Genomic DNA, 18743 nt, shown 5'->3' with positions numbered 1-18743 from the left:
ATTTACCATCTGACCACAAATTTAGAGACAGAAAAGATTTATTATCCCATTTTGTTTATTCCTCCCTTCATGCCTCCAGCCAATATATGGTTGTTCCCCACAATATATTCACTAGGGCTTAGTCTGCCTGGTTTTAACTCCTGCCACTCAAAATTTACATAAGCTTTCATTTGCCTGGTTTTCATGTGCCCTTTAAGTGTTTTCATCACAAGCATTAATGGGTTCAAAAAGTGATTAGCCAACTTCATGGGGAAAAGGTGTACTGGGAGCTGTTACATGCAATGATATGAACACAGTCTCTTCTTCAGTGAAGAACTGCAGATTACAGAAACTGGACACAAATGTCCTATTCTTACACTCTTTCTCAATGCATCCATTGGCACCAGTACCTGTGCAACAGGAGATACTGGGCTGGAGGGGTCTTTGCTTCCTACCTAGCAATCCATTTTTTCCATTCATTCCAAGAAGAACCACAAGTTTTGCCCAAAGTGCTCCGACACCTGTCAGACTAAATATCTCCTGAGCTTGTCATATTAAAGCTGAACCCTGACTGATACTTACCTTTATAGTTGGATTAAATTATTTTTTTCCTTTAGCAACACCACCATATTGAAATAGAGAGCATTCCTCATTACACCAGCAATACAAAAGACATAAAACTCCACCTGCCCATCTCTTTGAAACAGACGGCTGGGATGTCATAGCTCCATGTGCATTGAGACTTGTATGGTGTACTGGTTGTAGACAGTTTAACTCGTGTTCACATGCATGGTGTTTGTTTCTAGGTCAGCTGCCCAGTGACAGAAAAAGCCCAGAATGTCCTGAAGATTGAATATGATGAATATTGCCTGACGCTGTCAGCAAGGTACTGTCTCCAAACCGCCATGGCAGAGGGTGTTACATTCTAGAGCTGCATCTCTACATTAGTCTGAACAATACCCAACACTTAACTGGTGTCTTATTCTTTTTTTAACTTAATTTCAGTCTATGCTATTGTGACAGACAATAGCCGAGTACTTGGTTACACAATGAAGATATTAATTATAAACGTGAAGCTCATAAACTGTAACTAATTCAACTCATATACCCAGTAAAGATTAGAAGTCAGATTTTGGTAACATCTTAAAGAGAAAGGAAAGAGAAGAAAGTCTGTTATGAAGAAGCCTGAGTCCTTTCTGTTATCTTTCACACTTCTTCCCTGTGACACTACAAGTATGTTATATCCCCCTTGTATAAGTTCACTTGTTACATCATACCACTAGGGTTGCAAAACTGCTGCAGAAAATAGTAATTAGGTAATAGCATGCAATAGATATAAAAGCATTCAATAGTGCACAAATGACAAAGTGAAAACTAAACCTTACTGGCAGCCTCATGGGTCTTTCTAATAAAAGGAGTTTCACTAAGGACTTTGTGTAGTGCTAGACTGATTGCAGCTGGGAGCCAGGATCTCTGTCCAGGGCTCACAAGCCAACGCCAGAAGGAGACTGTAGGTCAGTTTCTGATCGGAAGATAGCAGTGTACTGTATTTTTTCATGCTTCTAGCTCAAAATTATCCTGCAAAATTACCTAGAGCTACAGCAGAAAGGTGGTTGGCTTGATTTTCAGGCGTAGTTTACTACAAAAGGCAGCACACTAGCAGTGGTATTAACATTAGCTCTTCCAAATAACAAGGTCTTCAATGCTTTTAGGTACTGATTTTCCCACCATCAGCCTCCAGCTACAGCATGGCTGGAAACACAGCAGACTTCTCTAAACTGCAAAGTGCAACAGAAAGACGAGAGGGCACTTTCTCAATTAGAATCAGAATTTGGAGCTCGCATCCTTCCCAGGGCGCTTGCCATCTGTGGGCAGTACTCAGATACCTGTCAAAGCCTTTTTGTCTGCTTCCTTTTATAACCAGCAAATCAGAAAATACCTGAGAGTTTCTTAGAGCTGCTCATTCATCACAACCCCCAAAATACACACACAGTACTTGTGAATTACCTGCTGCCCATCACCGAGGCAGGGTGCACAGTCCTGTGTTGGAGAAGGGGAATGGCTGCTGCATGTCCCCTTTGTTCAGGCAACGGGAGCTGCCCTAGAGAGAATCTCAGGAAGTTCTGCTTGTGGTGTTGTGCTGTTTCTCTGCCTTTTGTACTGATACCAAGTCTGTGCCTAGTTAGCCTAAACAAAGCATGAGGCCGCTGCGAGCTGTGTTTCTTTGGTAGTAGATAGAACCAGGGCCTGAGACCAAGGTTGCTCTTCCGATAACAGCCAGACGGAGACTGACTCTTATCGGAGCACTGGGACAGAGCCCTTTCCCCTGATGTGCTGCTCATTCTGGGACCAATCTGCCATAAGTCACCCAAGAACATTTTCTCCTCTCTGTTCCTGCGCTGGCTGGCAGAGCTGGTGGGACACTAGTGGGACAGCATGTTCTCCTAACCCAGCACACAGCAGCCTGGGCCTGCTGCGCTCACCAAAAGGAGCACCAGAAAAGTGAAGCTCCCTCAAAACTGTGTTTTACTGCTCACACCAAGGTGCTGCAAGTCTGCACTGAAAGCCTCCCTGAAAGGCTGATTGACAGTGATAGCGCTGCAACAAACCCCCATCCCAGTCCAGTGTCTGTGTTCCATGGATGTCCCCTTCTGTCCAGGAGACTGCAGTGACAATTTGACCCTCTCTCTCTATTTGCTTACGGAAGAATATATGAACCAACATGGATAATTGCTAGTTCATCACAAAAGGCGCAGCTCAAAAATCACACAAGGACCAAAAGTGGCAATGGTGAATCAAGGTCTGAGCTCTGGACATCAGAGGTTCAGCAAAAATTCCTCTGAGCCTTCATGCAACCAGTGAAATAGCTAATCAAGAATAGGCCACTGCCAACTGACATAATTTATCTTACTTATCAGCAGACAGGTATTATTCCCACATTTAGACACTAATAACCTGTGATTACTGCCTAGAGATGTTTAATGGAGTGGAGAAGAGGTTAAAGGGGCCAGTTAGATATCAGGCTTTTAATACCAGAATGTCCCTCTTATCTGTCTTTCCCAAAGTGGTTTTAATTTACATCACTATATGGGTCATGATTTCCTTTCTTTTTTAAAATAATATCTTAATTCTCAAGTGAAGACAATTTCCAAGAAATAACTAGCAAGAGAAAGATTGAAACCAGGACTTCTTTTAGTGCTTTGCAGGCTGCAGATGTGATTTGTCTGAAAGACAGAGACATCTTCAGATTTCTTAGAAAGTACAACCTTACAGGACTTTTGGTGGTAACAAGGACTGCCTAGTAGTGAGACTGTTGCTGGTAAAGATCAGCCTGGATGCAATAGATACACTGGCTCTCAGTTGCTGCTCCAGTTTCTGCTCCGGGTTTGTTGAGCTTTACAGCGGCTGGTGTTTTTCAGACAAAGGATTATGCTCACAGTGCAGAGGGATGCTAAGTCAGAGATCATTGACAAAATCTGGCATTTCCTCCCTTTTTGTGCTTTTTTTTTTAAGACCACAAAAGACAGATTGTTCTCAGATGTCTTGTTTGGTGGCCTTCACGAGGACAGCATGAGGAAGTCACAGCTGAACAGCAGCTGGCAATGATGCCACTGCTATTTTGTACAACAAAGTCTCATGGGCAGCTTTACTGTGAGCGGCTGGTGTGATTCGAGGAGGGGAGACCATCCTGAGCCACGTCCCCTCCGTGACCGCTGCTGGGACAGCCGGAGCTGGGCAGCCTCGATGGAGGGGAAGCGCCAGCCTGAGGTCCCAGCAGGAGAAGCAGCGGACAGGCAGGACAGCTGGTGGCTGTCCCGGGGCAGATACAGCCCTGTGCTCGCCCAGGCAGCTGTCCCGAGGCAGATACAGCCCTGTGCTCACCTGGGCAGCTGTCCCGGGGCAGATACAGCCCTGTGCTCACCTGGGCAGCTGTCCCGGGGCAGATACAGCCCTGTGCTCACCTGGGCAGCTGTCCCGGGGCAGATACAGCCCTGTGCTCACCCGGGCAGCTGTCCCGGGGCAGATACAGCCCTGTGCTCACCTGGGCAGCTGTCCCGGGGCAGATACAGCCCTGTGCTCACCTGGGCAGCTGTCCCGGGGCAGATACAGCCCTGTGCTCACCTGGGCAGCTGTCCCGAGGCAGATACAGCCCTGTGCTCACCTGGGCAGCTGTCCCGGGGCAGATACAGCCCTGTGCTCACCTGGGCAGCTGTCCCGGGGCAGATATAGCCCTGTGCTCACCTGGGCAGCTGTCCCGGGGCAGATACAGCCCTGTGCTCGCCCGGGCAGCTGTCCCGAGGCAGATACAGCCCTGTGCTCACCTGGGCAGCTGTCCCGGGGCAGATACAGCCCTGTGCTCACCTGGGCAGCTGTCCCGGAGCAGATACAGCCCTGTGCTCGCCCGGGCAGCTGGACCCGCTGCTTTGCCTTGTGCTAAGGGGGCATCTAGGGGCCGGTCTGGAGAACTGCTGCCCTCCATGCATGACAGCAACTGCAGGGAATGCAGAAATTCCGTCCCAAACTGTTGTCCTGGCCTCTTGCCAGGTGACTGGAGATGGTCTGTGATGGAGCTAGAGGAACATGAAAGCACTCACACCTCTGCTGGGGGTGACACACTTCTGCGTTTCCCAACATGCAGATCATCTAAGCATCCCACTCTGGAGATGAGCATAAACATGCTTACTCGGAGCAACCCCGCCAACACTACATGCCCTAGAGTGCCTGAAAGCTGGGGCAGACATGACGAAAAAGGAGACATTTCATATTGTGCTATGTGATCTAGGGTTGAGTGGCTTATAGCAAAGTCAGAGACTACTTTGAAAAATTTTCTGGGCATTTATTTCCTTCTTGGTCACAGGCCTAGCCATTGATCTACACTAATCATCCTGCTGAATATACCTAACAGTCAGTTTTGTTCCTGGTCAGAAAATGCCCGGTTCAACACAGTGGTGGGGAAAAGCAAACATTCATAAAGTGAAGCTTTTCTTCTCTCATCCACAGTTTGTTTCAGTCCCTGCTGTGCACGGTATTGACTGCTCTGTTCTATTTCATTCCACAGCTCTTGCTCGGAAAGGGATGACTGGTACAGCTGCCTCAGCAGACACATCCCAGATGACCACAAAGCTCACAACACTTCCACTTTCCACAGCAGCGTGGAGGTGAACAGAGGACAAGTCTTTCAGTGCTTGAAAGGGGAAGGGGGAAAGGAGAGAAAGAGGAAAGGAGGAGGGTTATAAAAGCATAGAACAGATTTGGATTGTGTGGGAAATGTCCCAAGGTGTAAAGACATAAAGAGCTCAGGCCCCTTTCAACTGAAAGCTATAGAGCTTTTTATGGATATTACTGCAAAAGCTGTTAATAAAAAGATGGCTTTAAGTCATGTTCTTACCTGCAATTTGCATGCACAGTGAATCAGATCCTCGTCTGATGTGGAGGAGTGTCAGTGCCTGACCAATAATAGATCTACATGGATTTTTACCTGTTGTGACTTGGGCTTTAACAGCACCATGTACTGACCAGCCAGTGTTTCAGTGCTGACGCAGCTGTCTCACAATGTGCATTTGGAATTAGGAAATTTGGGGATCTTAGCAAGTGAAGGTAGACTGAAATGAGATGAGAATTGTATGTGATGGAGCAGGGCTGACTGAGTGTGCTTTGGATGCTGTTCCATTTGTTTTTGTTTGTTTTTAAGCTAAGGGAAAGGCTTGGAATCCCCTTGGGTGAGAGGCCTCCTACTTTGGTACCTGTGTCCCATGTCATGATGTGCATGAACTGCGGCTGTGACTTCACCCTCACCCTGAGGCGACACCATTGCCACGCCTGTGGGAAGGTAAGAGCTGCCCAAGCTGCTCAGGAGGCTCCATCCCACCTCCAGGACACTGCTGCCATGCTCTACCTGCTGCAGACTTGCAGCAACAGCCAGACCAGAATGTGACTTCTGAAAGAACCTGTTAGTGCTTTGCTAAATTAGGTAATTAGGTTTCCAATGACTCTGGTAGGAACAGCAGTAACCTTCCCTTGAGGGTCACATTAATTCCCAAAGGCCAGTAGTTGAAGACTTACAGGATAATTGTTGCTGAGTCAATTCTGATATACAGCTCTAGAGACAATGAAGCAATCAATACACTAAAAATACAGGCTCTCTTCTGGACCAGAGCAGTAGCACACCTAGTCCATGCCCTTCCCCTAATAACAGCTGGTAAAATTATCTTCCGAAAATGTGAAGAAACTAAGCAGTAGAGTGTGGTTTCATCAGTGACAAAGGGAAAGTTTGCTCTGTAGTCCATAGAAGAGCTGCTGCCCTCTCCCCTGAAGACAAGGAGATCTATAAACCTTTGTCTTGTCCCTTTAATCACTGACTCCAGACAGAAACCTGCAGTCCTGTTTTAATCCATGGCTGTCTTTTAGCCTCAGTGATATTTTTTGTTGTGTATCAAACTACCAGTAATTTTTGATAGTATGAAAAAGCATTCACTTAATCTTTTCTCTAATTCCACAGAGAAAAATCAGTCTGTACCTACACAGAGACAGCAGGAACGTGCGAGATACTTAAGAAAACAATGTTACTAACAAAACTATGAAAACAGACGTAATATGAAAATGGTCTTTCTGTGATACACTAGTGGGGAAGGTGTAAGTTCCTGGGAGATGGGGACAGCAATGGTGTGCAACCAAATACAGTGATCAATTCTGCTTGGCTTATAGCAGTGTAAGTCTACAGCGATCACATTTTGGTCAGTAGACTTACCCTGACTGCCACTATTCTAGGAGTCATATCTGGTCCACTATCTGTCTTCCTCTCCCAACCAGCTCAGAGGATTTGTTTCGCATATGCATATATATATATTTACATGTATCTCTCCTTACTGAAACAGATTGTATGTCGAAATTGTTCGAGAAACAAGTACCCTATGAAGTACCTCAAAGATCAAGCAGCCAAAGTCTGTGACAGCTGCTATGTGGAACTAAAGAAAAGAGGTAAGGTTCTTTCATTCTTGGCAAAACCAACAAACCCACGTCCTGCCTGCACAATGGGGAGGCTTTAGGATCTGCCTACCACGTTGTGTTTTGTTGCAGAGGATTTATCATTTCAAGCATGAGGCCTGTGCATGGAGGTCCTGGGAGCACCGGGCAGCTGGAGCTGTTTGCGCAAGCCAGGTTCTCTGCGGGCTCGCCTGGCCTTTTGATAAACCATAGTAACAATAAAAACTCCATGCTGCGAGGAGCGGCTGAGGATGTAGAGTACGCGGTTTGTCGTGTTTGGAGAAAGGGAGGCCAAGGGGTGAGCCCTGGCTCTGCGCGTCCCTGCGGAGGGGATGTCGCGGGGGTGCTGAGCTCTGCTCCGGTGACCCAGGGACAGGCCGCGTGGGAACGGCCTGAAGCTTCGTCAGAGGAGGTTCAGCCTTGACATTAGGAAACACTTCTTTACCCATAGGGCGGTCGAACACTGGAACAGGTTTTCTAGAGAAGCGGTTGATGCCCCAAGCCTGACGGTGTTTATGAGGCATTCGGACAATGCCCTTGATAACATGCTCTAACTTTGGGTCAGCCCCAAAGTGGTCAGGCAGTTGGACGAGATGATCGTTGTAGATCCCTTCCAACTGAAATACTCTGTGACGTAATTATAGCTGATAGCTCTTCCATGTCATTTGTAATGAATTATCCATTAAAATTAAACAATGGCTTTACAGTTCTTCACTGTCCTCACCCATGCTGTAGTTTTTACAACAAGAAACGCTGAGGTAAAGTGCAGAGTCACTAAGAGCTCATCTACATGGGGAGTTATGGGGTTACAAATGAAAGCATGAATTCAAAGCAGAAGAGCTACTGCCTAACTAGAACTCTGTATTATTGTCCTACTATATAAGTCCCTTTTCTGATTTAAAACCACCTCCAAATCAAAGATAAAAGGTAGGCAGGGGCTACATATATATGGACAGAAAATGAACAGTAAATAACGTTCTTGCACAACTATTCATGTAAACAACCTCTAAAAGTAGGCACATTGTACTGTCAAGGACAAAAACGTGGGGACAGATTATTTTTTCCGTCCTGATTAAAGAGATTCACACTAGCCAAGCAAACCCATGAACGGATGCTGTCACAACAGCCAGAGCAGCATCCCCGTGCCACAGCATGTCCAAGAAGTGATAACTTGTGCTAAAACAATGCTGTGCGCTACTAAGAGCTTTCAGATAATGTGTGTTGCCAGAACTGAGATGAGGATGATATGAACTCAGGCAACTGAGGCGAATGGAGATTGACAGAGACAGAGTAACTCTGCCATGCAGAACTCCAAGAGAATGGTTCAGACAAAAAGAATGTCACGTTAGCGAGTCATCCTGCAAAGGTGTTATAGAACATGGAGGGGAGAGGTGGAAAAGCCATTTACTTGATGCTGGTTTTAAATTAGAAGAAAACAAGCTGTGTTTTGTGCTTTGTCAGCTTTTTTACAGGTTTCTTTTGAGTAGCTGTAGGTTATTACCATTAACCTAGGATGCTGTTAAACCCACCTAGCTAATCAGACATAAAGGGGTGATTTGAAAGAAAAGGCAAAATAAAACCTGGCTATGGAGGAGGCATTTCCTCAGTCATTCACATTGGTGTGTTGTGTCTCTTACCCCAGTCTGATATGTACAGATTCATCCATTTCCCCCTTCCCTTTCTGAATTTCCTTCATCTTGCAGAGCGGCCACTAAGTGTGAGCTTCCCTCCAACCTCATCCAGGTCTTCAAGTAGTGCCTTCTCCTCTGTCTTCCACAATATTCATTATTCATCTTTTAAGAAGCAGAAAAAGATCCCTTCAGCTCTTATGGAGGTAGGAGCAAGCTGCCTGAGAAAGTCAAGGAACTGTGGAGAATGGTGTGCTCATACTTCAGCAGCTGTGTTTATAATTTCTTCTGTATGCAGTGGGCTCAGCCCATGCCGTGGTCTACTTTGATCACACAATTACTTTTTTCTGTTTGTTGTTGGGTTTTTGTTTGTTTGTTTTCCACAATAGTGTTTAAAATACAAAATCCTCTGAACGACAACACAGTCATTAGTCCCAGCCAGCATGGGTTCATGAGGGGAAAGTCCTGCTTAACAAATTTAATTTCATTCTACGACAAGGTTACCCACCTAGCTGACCAAGGGAACCTGTCGACGTGATCTTTTTGGATTTCAGTAAAGCCTTCGATACTGTCTCTCACAGTCTCCTCCTGGACCAGATGTCCAGCACATTGCTGGGCAGGCACACAGTGCAGTGGGTGAGCAAGCTGCCCACTGAACTCCAGCACAGTAAGGTACTGTGATTTCACTGAAATCAGCAGAGATCTATCATTGTATTAAAGAGAATAGGGTGCAAACACCTTCCTGAACTCATTTTACAGTTGAGACAATGGAATTTCTTGAGGTTTATTTGTGCTGTGGTGAAACTGAGCCAAAGATATGAGCATGCAATACAAGCACCTGAATACTGAAAGAACTGATGCACAAATTTCAGCCCCATTAAGAAAAAAACATTGCCTTTCTATCCCTAAGGAGGCGGCACATGTTTATTAATATGAACTGGCTCACAATAGTATTGCTCCATAACTTTTTCTAAGTTATTTACCCAGATCCCGGAACATTTCTGTTCTGCTTCAAAACACTGCTATATTACTGCTCAGTCTTCTTGCATCAGAGCTACAAAAGCTGATTTTGGATCTGTGCCCTTTCTAAATCCAATACTGTGGCAGTTTACTACTGTAACTAATAACGTACTCTGCATTGTGTACATGTAGTTCCATCTACTCAAAATCTGCATCTTTAAGAATATTAAGCACTTAGATCTCAATTCTGTGAGAGGGCAACTCTTCTTAGAAATATTATTTCACAAGTGAAACCAAGTCATAGTCAAGTGGTTAACACAAATAGATATAAAACCACTGTGAATCTTAAATATACCCACATCTTAGAAGTGTTCACTCATAACACTGTAATTCCGTGTTGGAAGAATGTACTTTTAATATACAAAAAAAACAGACCTGGGAAAAGGGACAAGTTTGGCTTCTCAGAGCACAACTGTAAACTTGCTGACCTCAATAATAACTCAACTGCATATTTTCCATGAGAGTTACTGAGAACCAGAAGTTTAACCAGAAATCTTTGAACAGTTAAAAGCAACCATAATACCATGCTTATATTTTTTCTGTCTCAGTATTTTTAATGGTCTGCTTATGGTTTCACAGACACAGACCTGGTTGTCTGGTGTGATGTGAACTTGCACGATCAGGTGGGGAAAAGCCTTTGCTGGTACAAATCCCGGTTTCTCCCGCCCCGCTCCAGGTGGCAGCCTCAGGAGAGGGAGCGACCATCAGTGGTTACCTCAGCAGATGCAAGGGTGGCAAGAGACACTGGAAGAAACGCTGGTTTGTTATCAAAGGCAAAGTCCTCTACACCTACATGGCGAACGAGGTACCGTACAATCTGACATGAAGTACTTTCCTGAGTTCCCTTCTTTGCTCCCTGCAGGCAGCACAAGTAAACGTGAAAGGTGTAACTGGCATCTCACACGAGCACCTGCTGTCTGGGACCTGGTCCTGACAGTCCCCAGGAGCCGAGGGGCCAGCGCCCCCGGCAGACCCCTCAAAACCGCCCGGCAGCACCGCCAACCCTCATCTACGGATTTGCACCTAAAGACTTCAGGGGCCTCAGCAATTCTCTAGTGCACTGGTAACTGCCATATTTTGTAGAGAGATGGTGCTATGATCCATTTCTGGTGGGGAGAAGAATGTTATAGTTTTGCACATATAAACAGGACATACTTGTCCTGCTGGTGTGCACAGGGAAGGCAGGAGGCAGAACTGCAGAGGGCACACTGCCTAGGGTACGGGCCTGGCAGCTCCTCCTAACAGCCAAGGACGTGAGACAGCAACTAGAGCATTTCTAATGTGTTTTCTCTCTTCCCAGTCCCTTTTCTTATTTTAATTTCTTCTCCTTTGTGAATAGCTCCAATACACATAAGCCTGAAGTGTAATATAAAGTTTGGTTATAACAGACATATTTCATAAGGAGAAGCATAAAAATTCATTTTGCTGAACAAAGGACACAGAATACAAGAACTGTAGTAATAGCAATATTTGGTACTATAAGCCTTCAGAACACTTTGCAAACATAAATTATTTAAACTTTCATCACCATTGTGATGGTTGCATGAAGCAACATTATCCCCTTTAAACAGATGAGGAGATTGAGGCACAAAAGAGTTCATGATTTGGTGAGCAATTCAGACAATTAGCATCAAATTCTGTATCCAGTACATTCACCTTACCTCTGCTAACCCGAAAAGCTGTCATTTCTGGTTCAACAATATGGTAAAAGCAACAGATGGCTAGTTACACTTTGCATTCCCAGTTTGCAATTTTGCTTTTAAAAGCAGAAGCAAAAGCAACACACATATACAGAAAACATAACCTAAATACAGTGACCAAACCTGCAGCTATCGGTAACAGCTAAACTGCAATTCTACCAAGGCTCATTGTTTTCTTTAACTTGTACAAAGCAGCATCTGACAAGCAAAATTCATGGATGTTTCTGAGAAGTAAATTAACAATTAATTGCGTTACCAGCTGAGAAATTTCAAAGCAGCATTTTCGAAAGCAAGTGTGCTGTTTGAGACAATGCACATTTCTAGAAGAATTTCTAGTGCAACGAAAGGAAATGACAAGGTACCAAAAAGATGACTACTTGCACTCAGCAAGTAAAGCTTGTTGAACACAGCGCAATTGGGAGCGAGTCTCAGGGCTTCAGAACTGCTGCTATGCTGTCCCCGGCTCTCAGTCACCTCCTGGTTGCCTCCTGGACCATTACATCAAAGATAGCCACTGAAGTCAAGAACTGGACTTTCAGAGGCGGTGCTCAGATTCAGAACTGCGACCAGATAAGGGTGCAGTACAGAGGGAAGAGCCGCCAGTGCAGCAGAACATTCACGCCACTGCTGTTGCAGCCCTGTCAGAGGGGTAATATCAGTGCTTGGTTTTCAGAAAGAGCCCTCAAACCGTTACAAGCCTGCTCTCTAAATGCTGGTTCTCTTCTTGTTTGCTTTCAGGACAAAGTTGCCACAGAAAGTTTGCCTTTGCTGGGTTTCACCATTGCCCCAGAAAAGGAGGAAGGAAGCACCGACACGGTTTTCCATCTCTACCACAAGCAGACTCTGTTTTACAGCTTCCGAGCGGAGGACAACGATTCGGCACAGAGGTACGGGCTGGACTCCCACTGCAGCCAGTGCACAGGCCCAAAGCTTTTTGGAGGGCTTTTTTCCTCTTTCACTTCAGAATGCCTTCATAACAGAGGAAACAAACAGACTGTTCATTGAGCCCCAGGGCATGTGACTGGCCTGGGTGACATTTAAAAAAAAAAAAAAATCTACCTGGTGCTTTCCAGTTGTTCAGAAAGGAGAATTAGCTCCCTTGTGTAGGTAAAGAGGAGGCTGAGCCTCAAGAGTCATGCCTAGACGTCTGTCAGATGTGGTAACTGTACAGAAACTTCTCTGATTTATGTATTCTGTTTATTCATCACTTAGCTTTCTTATCAACAAATAGTTGTTTAGATTTCCCATTCTAATACTGCTGTTTCCACAAAATAAAACACTCATTAAATCAGTAATAAAAAGGCTGGCACCTCAAGACACACAGGGAAGGAAATGAGTGTTTATGGGAGGTTTTGTTGCTTTTAAACATACTTCAGTGGTTTCATCTTTCCTGTCCTAAGACACCACTTGTACCATCTTTAAGATTTTACAATAAATTACTGGTAAAGGTTGTACTAGAACATAAGAGTCCAAGTATCCAGTTCCTTCCTTTAATCACAAAACCATAGCTCCCCATTAGGGCTGGGACGGGAAATACAGTCCTCTTCAGGCTTTGTGTTCTTAAGATATATATAACTTTACATGTACTGCTTTTTCTTTCCTGCCCCTTCTAGGTGGATTGAAGCCATGGAAGAAGCATCCATATTATAGCAACTATCACTCAGTGGACTTGGAATAAATTCTCAGATTCTGTACATTCCCAGCAACACTCTTCTGTCTTACAAAACTGAACAGTGTATTTCAGGCAAACTGGCGACGTACACTTGATGTGAACTGTTTCCAAATTGCTCTTTTTGCTTCCTTCTTCTTACGTCTGCATTTTTGCAAATGGAAACTTTAAAATAGAGAATATTTATGGTGATCTTTATGTCTGTGCAAGTTCAACTTGTACTATAAGCTTCTCCTCTGATCCCACAGTAAACTAAGTCTAACATCAAGACAAGAAAATACATGGAAATACTGACTACAGTAAGTAACAGGCTCAGTTTTACTTACTCTAGAGCACTATCATATTTCATTGGGTTGGTTTTGATGTCTACCATGAAACGAGAAACGATGTAGTAAACAACAAATGGTCATTTAAAGCACTTTATTATTTTTATTGAACCACAGCTTCATTTCTTCATGTTTCTAAGGAGTTCTGTGGCCTGATTTATTACTCATCCATTAACAAGTGCCAGCATGAAATTATGCCCCGTGTATGCTAAATTGCTTCCACAGACAATGAACGAACAACACATTGAATTAACCTGGTCTACCAACACTTCACTGGCTGTGATCCAGGATAATTACTTACTATCCATTTATGATTTTACGCAGACTGCTGCATAATTTATTTTAAAGGGTTTAATTTCATACCACTGCAGTACTTTGAAATGCACTCGGTAGCTCTACAAACCCAGATGCTGAATACTATCACTTCTCCCTAAATACTGCATCAGACTCAAACCCAAAGGTTATTTTTAATTTATTATAAACCTACAGACAGTTTTTATTTAACACTAGTCTACCTAGTAGTGTTAAGATTTTTATCATCTATTTAAACAGTCTATCTCCCGTTGTTTCTGCTGTTCTTGTTATAAAAATGTCCTCACAAGTTAGTGGATCCCCCAGCACCGCTGTGTCCCTGGACCCGCGGCTGCGGGATGCAGTGCTGCACCAGCGAGGGTGGAGATCTCTGCGCCAGAGTCTGGGGCGGTTTGCTTGGTTTGGGGTTGGTTTTTTATATTTTTAGTGGTTTGGAGTTTTTATAAAGAAGGTTGAGAAGTGGTGTTCTAATCATCGCAATAAAATGGTTTAATGTCCTATATTTGTGATAATATTTGACTGAGGAATAGAATGGCATTTATGATTAAAATATATCTTTGTATAAAAATACCATGTTCAAGAATTTACTTACACAAAAATGCATTGGGGGGGATTTTTATCACTTTCATTTTTCCCTTCCTTCCAGAAGCTTAAAGGATATCTGAATTTTTGACCCTACCAAACTGTTTAGAATGGTCTGTATTTTTAAAGGTCTATTATATGTATCAAAATTATAAAGATAGTTCAATTTATCACCTGGAAAAACAAGCTTAAAAAATCCCCAAAAAACAACAAATACACACCTACCACTAAATAAAAATATAGTTGTTTTGAGGGTTTGTTTGGTGGTGGTGGTTTTTTTTTTTAATACATCCGAGTCTGATAGTTTCATAAAATATAGGTTATCATACACAAACAGAAACCAAGTATGAGAAATGTAAAACTTTTGTATATTTAGTTAATGGGTGAACACCAATGTTAACTCCTTGTTTCATGTTAGTATCATGGCCTTGCTACCAGTACACTTTAAATGTTTATCCTCCCTTAGAAATATTTTGCACTGACAAAAAAAATAAGAGAATGTTGAATATAGAGTAAGATCTCTAACCATGGCCCAAACAAAACAGAACTGCACTACAGAACACCAGTATTATGAAGATTTAGGTGCTGACATTTACTGACTCTTGTATGAAGTTTTCATTTACAAGCAGGAAATGAATACATGAAAATATTTTGTTGTAAAAAATAAGACACAGTGCTATTAAACATTGTTTTAAGTAACGTGGAAAAATAAAAGAGCAAAACATAACTGCAGTTCTACAGGCTTTTCCTTTCCATTATTTTTACCTTCCTTCTTTAATTCCAGCTTTGCAGTTCCAGTTACTGTTAACAGACACCAACCTACTAAGCAATCCTCTGACAAACTAAGGAAGAGCATCAGATCAGAAGATGGTAGTAGAAGCCTCCTGGTAGAAACATGATTCAGACCTAACTGGTGTGATGAAGTGCTTGAGTCCACACTGCATCCACCTCCTGCAGAGCCCACCTACCTGTCAGCTCCAGTTAAGAGAGATCAGTGGTCTCGATACAACACAAAGAGGAAAGAAAAGGAAACATCCTCACAGTTTCAGTCCACCATTAATCTAATTTGAGCAAAGCCAAGCACCAGAGACAGTCTGTCTTCATTCCAGAGTTAATCTAGTAATCACCTTTTAGAAAATGTTAACATCGTATAATAGACGTATGTAGAGACACAGTTTACTATATGCCATTTACTCACAGCTTTCTTCCTAACTTGTAACTAGTATTACTTCTTCAAAACAAAGACTGCTCCACACCTTAACAAACGTTTCAAAAAAAATTTAGTAATAAGTCACAATGTACTAGCTCTTCAGTCAATAGCTCAGGTGCAAGCTGATCGCGCTTGTTTCAGTGGTTTTCTGCTTATTTGCTACTTATTGAAAAGCATTGCAATTATTAGCCATTATCTGCGGCTGTTACTTAGATCTATCTTACAGTGTTTGCCTAATTAAGATCATTTTTTTAAACAGTTATTATTTTTCCAAATGACGGTACAAGTCATTGGGAGCTGGAGAGTATTCAGACATGACAAGATTCTGTGCCAGTCCAGGAGCGTGGCTGGTCTTGCTGGGACCGCGGCCTTTCCCGTGACCCCGCGCTGCTGTGGGGCTGACGGGTTCACATTGTGGACACCCCCGGGCTGCTCCTGCTCTGCGGCTCCGGTACCGCAGCCACGCAGGGGCTTGGGCTGAACGTCCAGCGAGTGTCGCTGCTTGTGAAGGGAAAAGAAAGTACCAACACTTGGCCAGGAGAAAAGGTGTTTCCCTGTCCCTTTGTGAACCTCCTGCTGCACTAGAACATCAGCCCAGCTTCACCAGGTACTTGGGAACACGACACACACGCTGTGTGTGCTGAAAACAGTGAGATCCTTCAGCCTGGTTAACTCTCAGACACCACTTCTCATTGAGCTTCAACAAGAAAGCTTCTAGACTCCAGTTTACAGTTCCTTTTACAGAGACCCAAGTTAAAAAAATATATATATTATTTAAATATGATCTTCCCTAAAAGAACTGTTTCGCAAATATTCTGAAGGTCTTCCTTTTCCTCAGAATAACAACAAACACCAGGAAACCTTTAAAGTGCCCATGAAACAGCACTGTCATTCTTTGCCATGCTTTCTTAGTACTGTTATTACTAAAATACAAGAATTTTACATTCTTTTGATTATTTTAATAGCTTTTTATTTTCCCCCATGGAAGTGTTGCAGCTTGTTTCTAATCTATATGCTTTGGAAAGCCATGGAATACATTTTACATAAACGTGCTTTGATTTTTTTCATCTTTTTACTTGTAGTGCTACATTTTTATGTCCTTTCCTCACTTCTCCAAGTTAAAAGAAACTGGGGGACAGTTTAAGCTGTCTAGTCGATGTCTGTATTTTCATCTCACATAGTATATGCTGTATTAACTGTAGTACTTGCCAGCAGACAAATGTGATCTTAAAGAAAGCGCCACAGGAACTGGAATTACTTTCTTTCCACACCGACAGCTCTCAGAGAGCAGCTGGGTCCTGCAGTAACAATTGAGTATGTCGTACTGAGAGGTCACTTCAGGTGAATTTTGGTTAGGATCTTGCACTACTCTTGCTTTTCACAGTCTTCAATGTATAGCAATTGCATATTGTTCTTAAAACTGTTTTTTACAAATATTAATGAATAAAAAATAAATTTCCTGATATGAAATATATTGAATAAAATAAAAAACTATTTCTATCTTATTCTCTGCAAAATTTCACTTAAAAGTACAGCCACTACCTGATGACCACCAATGATTTCTTGGATCAGCAAGTTTTACCTCCTGCAGCCAGAAATACAGTTCTCATGAGCAGCAGAGTGCAACAACAGAATAAAGGCAGCAAGACTGCACAGCCACTGGACCTCACCTGGACCCGGACCCTGCGCCTGCCCGCACTACACGTGGTGTCGGTACACGATACTTTCCATATTCCTGCGTGCCTTCTAGAATTTTTTGCCTTTCTTCTGGTCTGTCCAAACCCAACTGCAGCATGCTGGCAGGTGCAACAGAGCTCAGCGTGGGACTCCACTGTGAGCAAGGTCTCAAAAAAAATCCAGTCATTAATAGAAGATGATGTAAATTTGGAAAAAACCCCATAAAATAGATACGTATGAAGTCTGGTAAATTTACCAGCTTTCGCAGTATTTGGTTCAGATTCCTAACATTCCATTTCAGTACCCAATGCTATATTTTTTGCCACAGTAGCGAGAAAGAGTAATTCTGAAAGCATTTAGCCACATTAAAGGAAAACATAATCCAACTTTGGATTGTCATGAATTTGTATTTTGCCTCAGAAATCTTGAATCTGCTGTGCATGTTCAGTAGAATGAAAAAAAAATCTTTTCTCTACCACATAATTGCCTTCCCTTGTCTCAAATATTTTTAGATGACAAACTTGATTTTAAAAAAAGGTCAGTCCACTTGTACTTTCACAAAGCTATAACCCGCTATCAAATAAAAAGGCCACACCAATACATGTGATCGGGTAGCCCGTGTCCCCTGTGCGATGCCCTCAGCAGGGCCCTCGAACCGCCGGGTGCACAAAGGGACCAGGTGAGCGACCGATGGAAAACAGCAACTGACACTCAGGCTCCTGAAATAAGCAAGTCCGGTGATACTATAAACCTGGCATTTCAGGATGGAGGGAAGTCACCGTGCTCTCTAGTACTCCCAGTGTCCTTGTAGCACACTGTTCCAGTGGACAGCATGTCCTCTATTGCCTTAAATTAAATCTGGCTGCACTTGCACTCGCAGGCTCGCTACAGAGAAGTTCAAAGGCAAATGCCACAGACTGCACGCAGACAACATCGCATCTTTTCCATTGCACATTCTGGGGCTAACGGCAAGTAGCATATAACAGATAATACAGATACTTCTTTTCGGATGCATCTTTTACGCACTGGAACAGTCCCCACTGCACAAGCAATGCTTTAATTCTCACCACCGAGTGTCATAAATGCAAGGAATCACTCTTCCCTCTTTCCAGAATAAACAGCATGTCATTAGCTAAATAATTGCATTTCAAATAAACCAGTAAAACTCTCCAGAACTCTGAAGTGAGATTTTTCTGCAGTCAACAAAGCCTGGAGCAGACACCAAACTGCTTGTCTAAGAGACAGTTACAGAGAAATGAGGGCAAAACCCCACAGGATGGAGGTCACAGGCTTCCCTCAGCGCTGCCCTGAACACAAGGACTTGTACTTCAAAAATATCTACTCACACTTAAAAGAGAGATTGAAATGGAATGTGGCATTAACAAGACAAAACAGTTTATACTATTAAAACCTTCTCAGTCACTTATAACTGTTGAATTCTTCCATGCTAGGCATCAGTTTTGCTCTTAAAATTTACCTCAAAAGTTTCAGGAAAACTCTTATCAAAATTTTAAGCACCTGAAATGCCAACCTAAAAAAACCCAGCCAACCAACTAACACCAGAACTCTACAATAGTCAATCCCAAATATTTAAAACACATGAACAACCTTAAATTGTGCTTTTGTGTTTCTTGTCCTGCCCTGTCCTTCCCCCCC

At 43.2% G+C, this 18743-nt stretch overlaps 1 protein-coding gene and 1 long non-coding RNA gene across 4 annotated transcripts in view; one reads left to right on the top strand and one right to left on the bottom strand.

Moving 5' to 3' along the window:
• The window catches only part of FGD5 (FYVE, RhoGEF and PH domain containing 5), an 87760-nt gene extending 70969 nt beyond the window's left edge, over positions 1-16791 (top strand). The window contains exons 14-22 of one of the 2 annotated variants that reach the window (XR_010606794.1): positions 786-865; positions 5039-5138; positions 5672-5809; positions 6855-6957; positions 8667-8797; positions 10288-10416; positions 12050-12198; positions 12925-13279; positions 14985-16791. Coding sequence is in view for 1 of the 2 variants with exons in the window: in XM_065642531.1 (XP_065498603.1) it covers positions 786-865; positions 5039-5138; positions 5672-5809; positions 6855-6957; positions 8667-8797; positions 10288-10416; positions 12050-12198; positions 12925-12961 (867 nt within the window). In the remaining variant the exon portion in view is untranslated. Of the gene's footprint in view, positions 1-785; positions 866-5038; positions 5139-5671; positions 5810-6854; positions 6958-8666; positions 8798-10287; positions 10417-12049; positions 12199-12924; positions 14926-14984 lie in introns of those variants that run through there. The other variant, XM_065642531.1, reaches the window with a different exon arrangement.
• LOC135992995 (uncharacterized) overlaps positions 1-18743 on the bottom strand; it is a 146984-nt gene that overhangs the window by 124152 nt on the left and 4089 nt on the right. The window lies entirely within an intron of this gene.

The sequence above is a fragment of the Caloenas nicobarica genome, chromosome 11, assembly GCF_036013445.1.
Source record: "Caloenas nicobarica isolate bCalNic1 chromosome 11, bCalNic1.hap1, whole genome shotgun sequence".
Lineage (NCBI taxonomy): Eukaryota > Metazoa > Chordata > Aves > Columbiformes > Columbidae > Caloenas > Caloenas nicobarica.
Note: the sequence above shows the minus strand (reverse complement) of the source record. Positions and strands in the feature narration are given on the sequence as shown.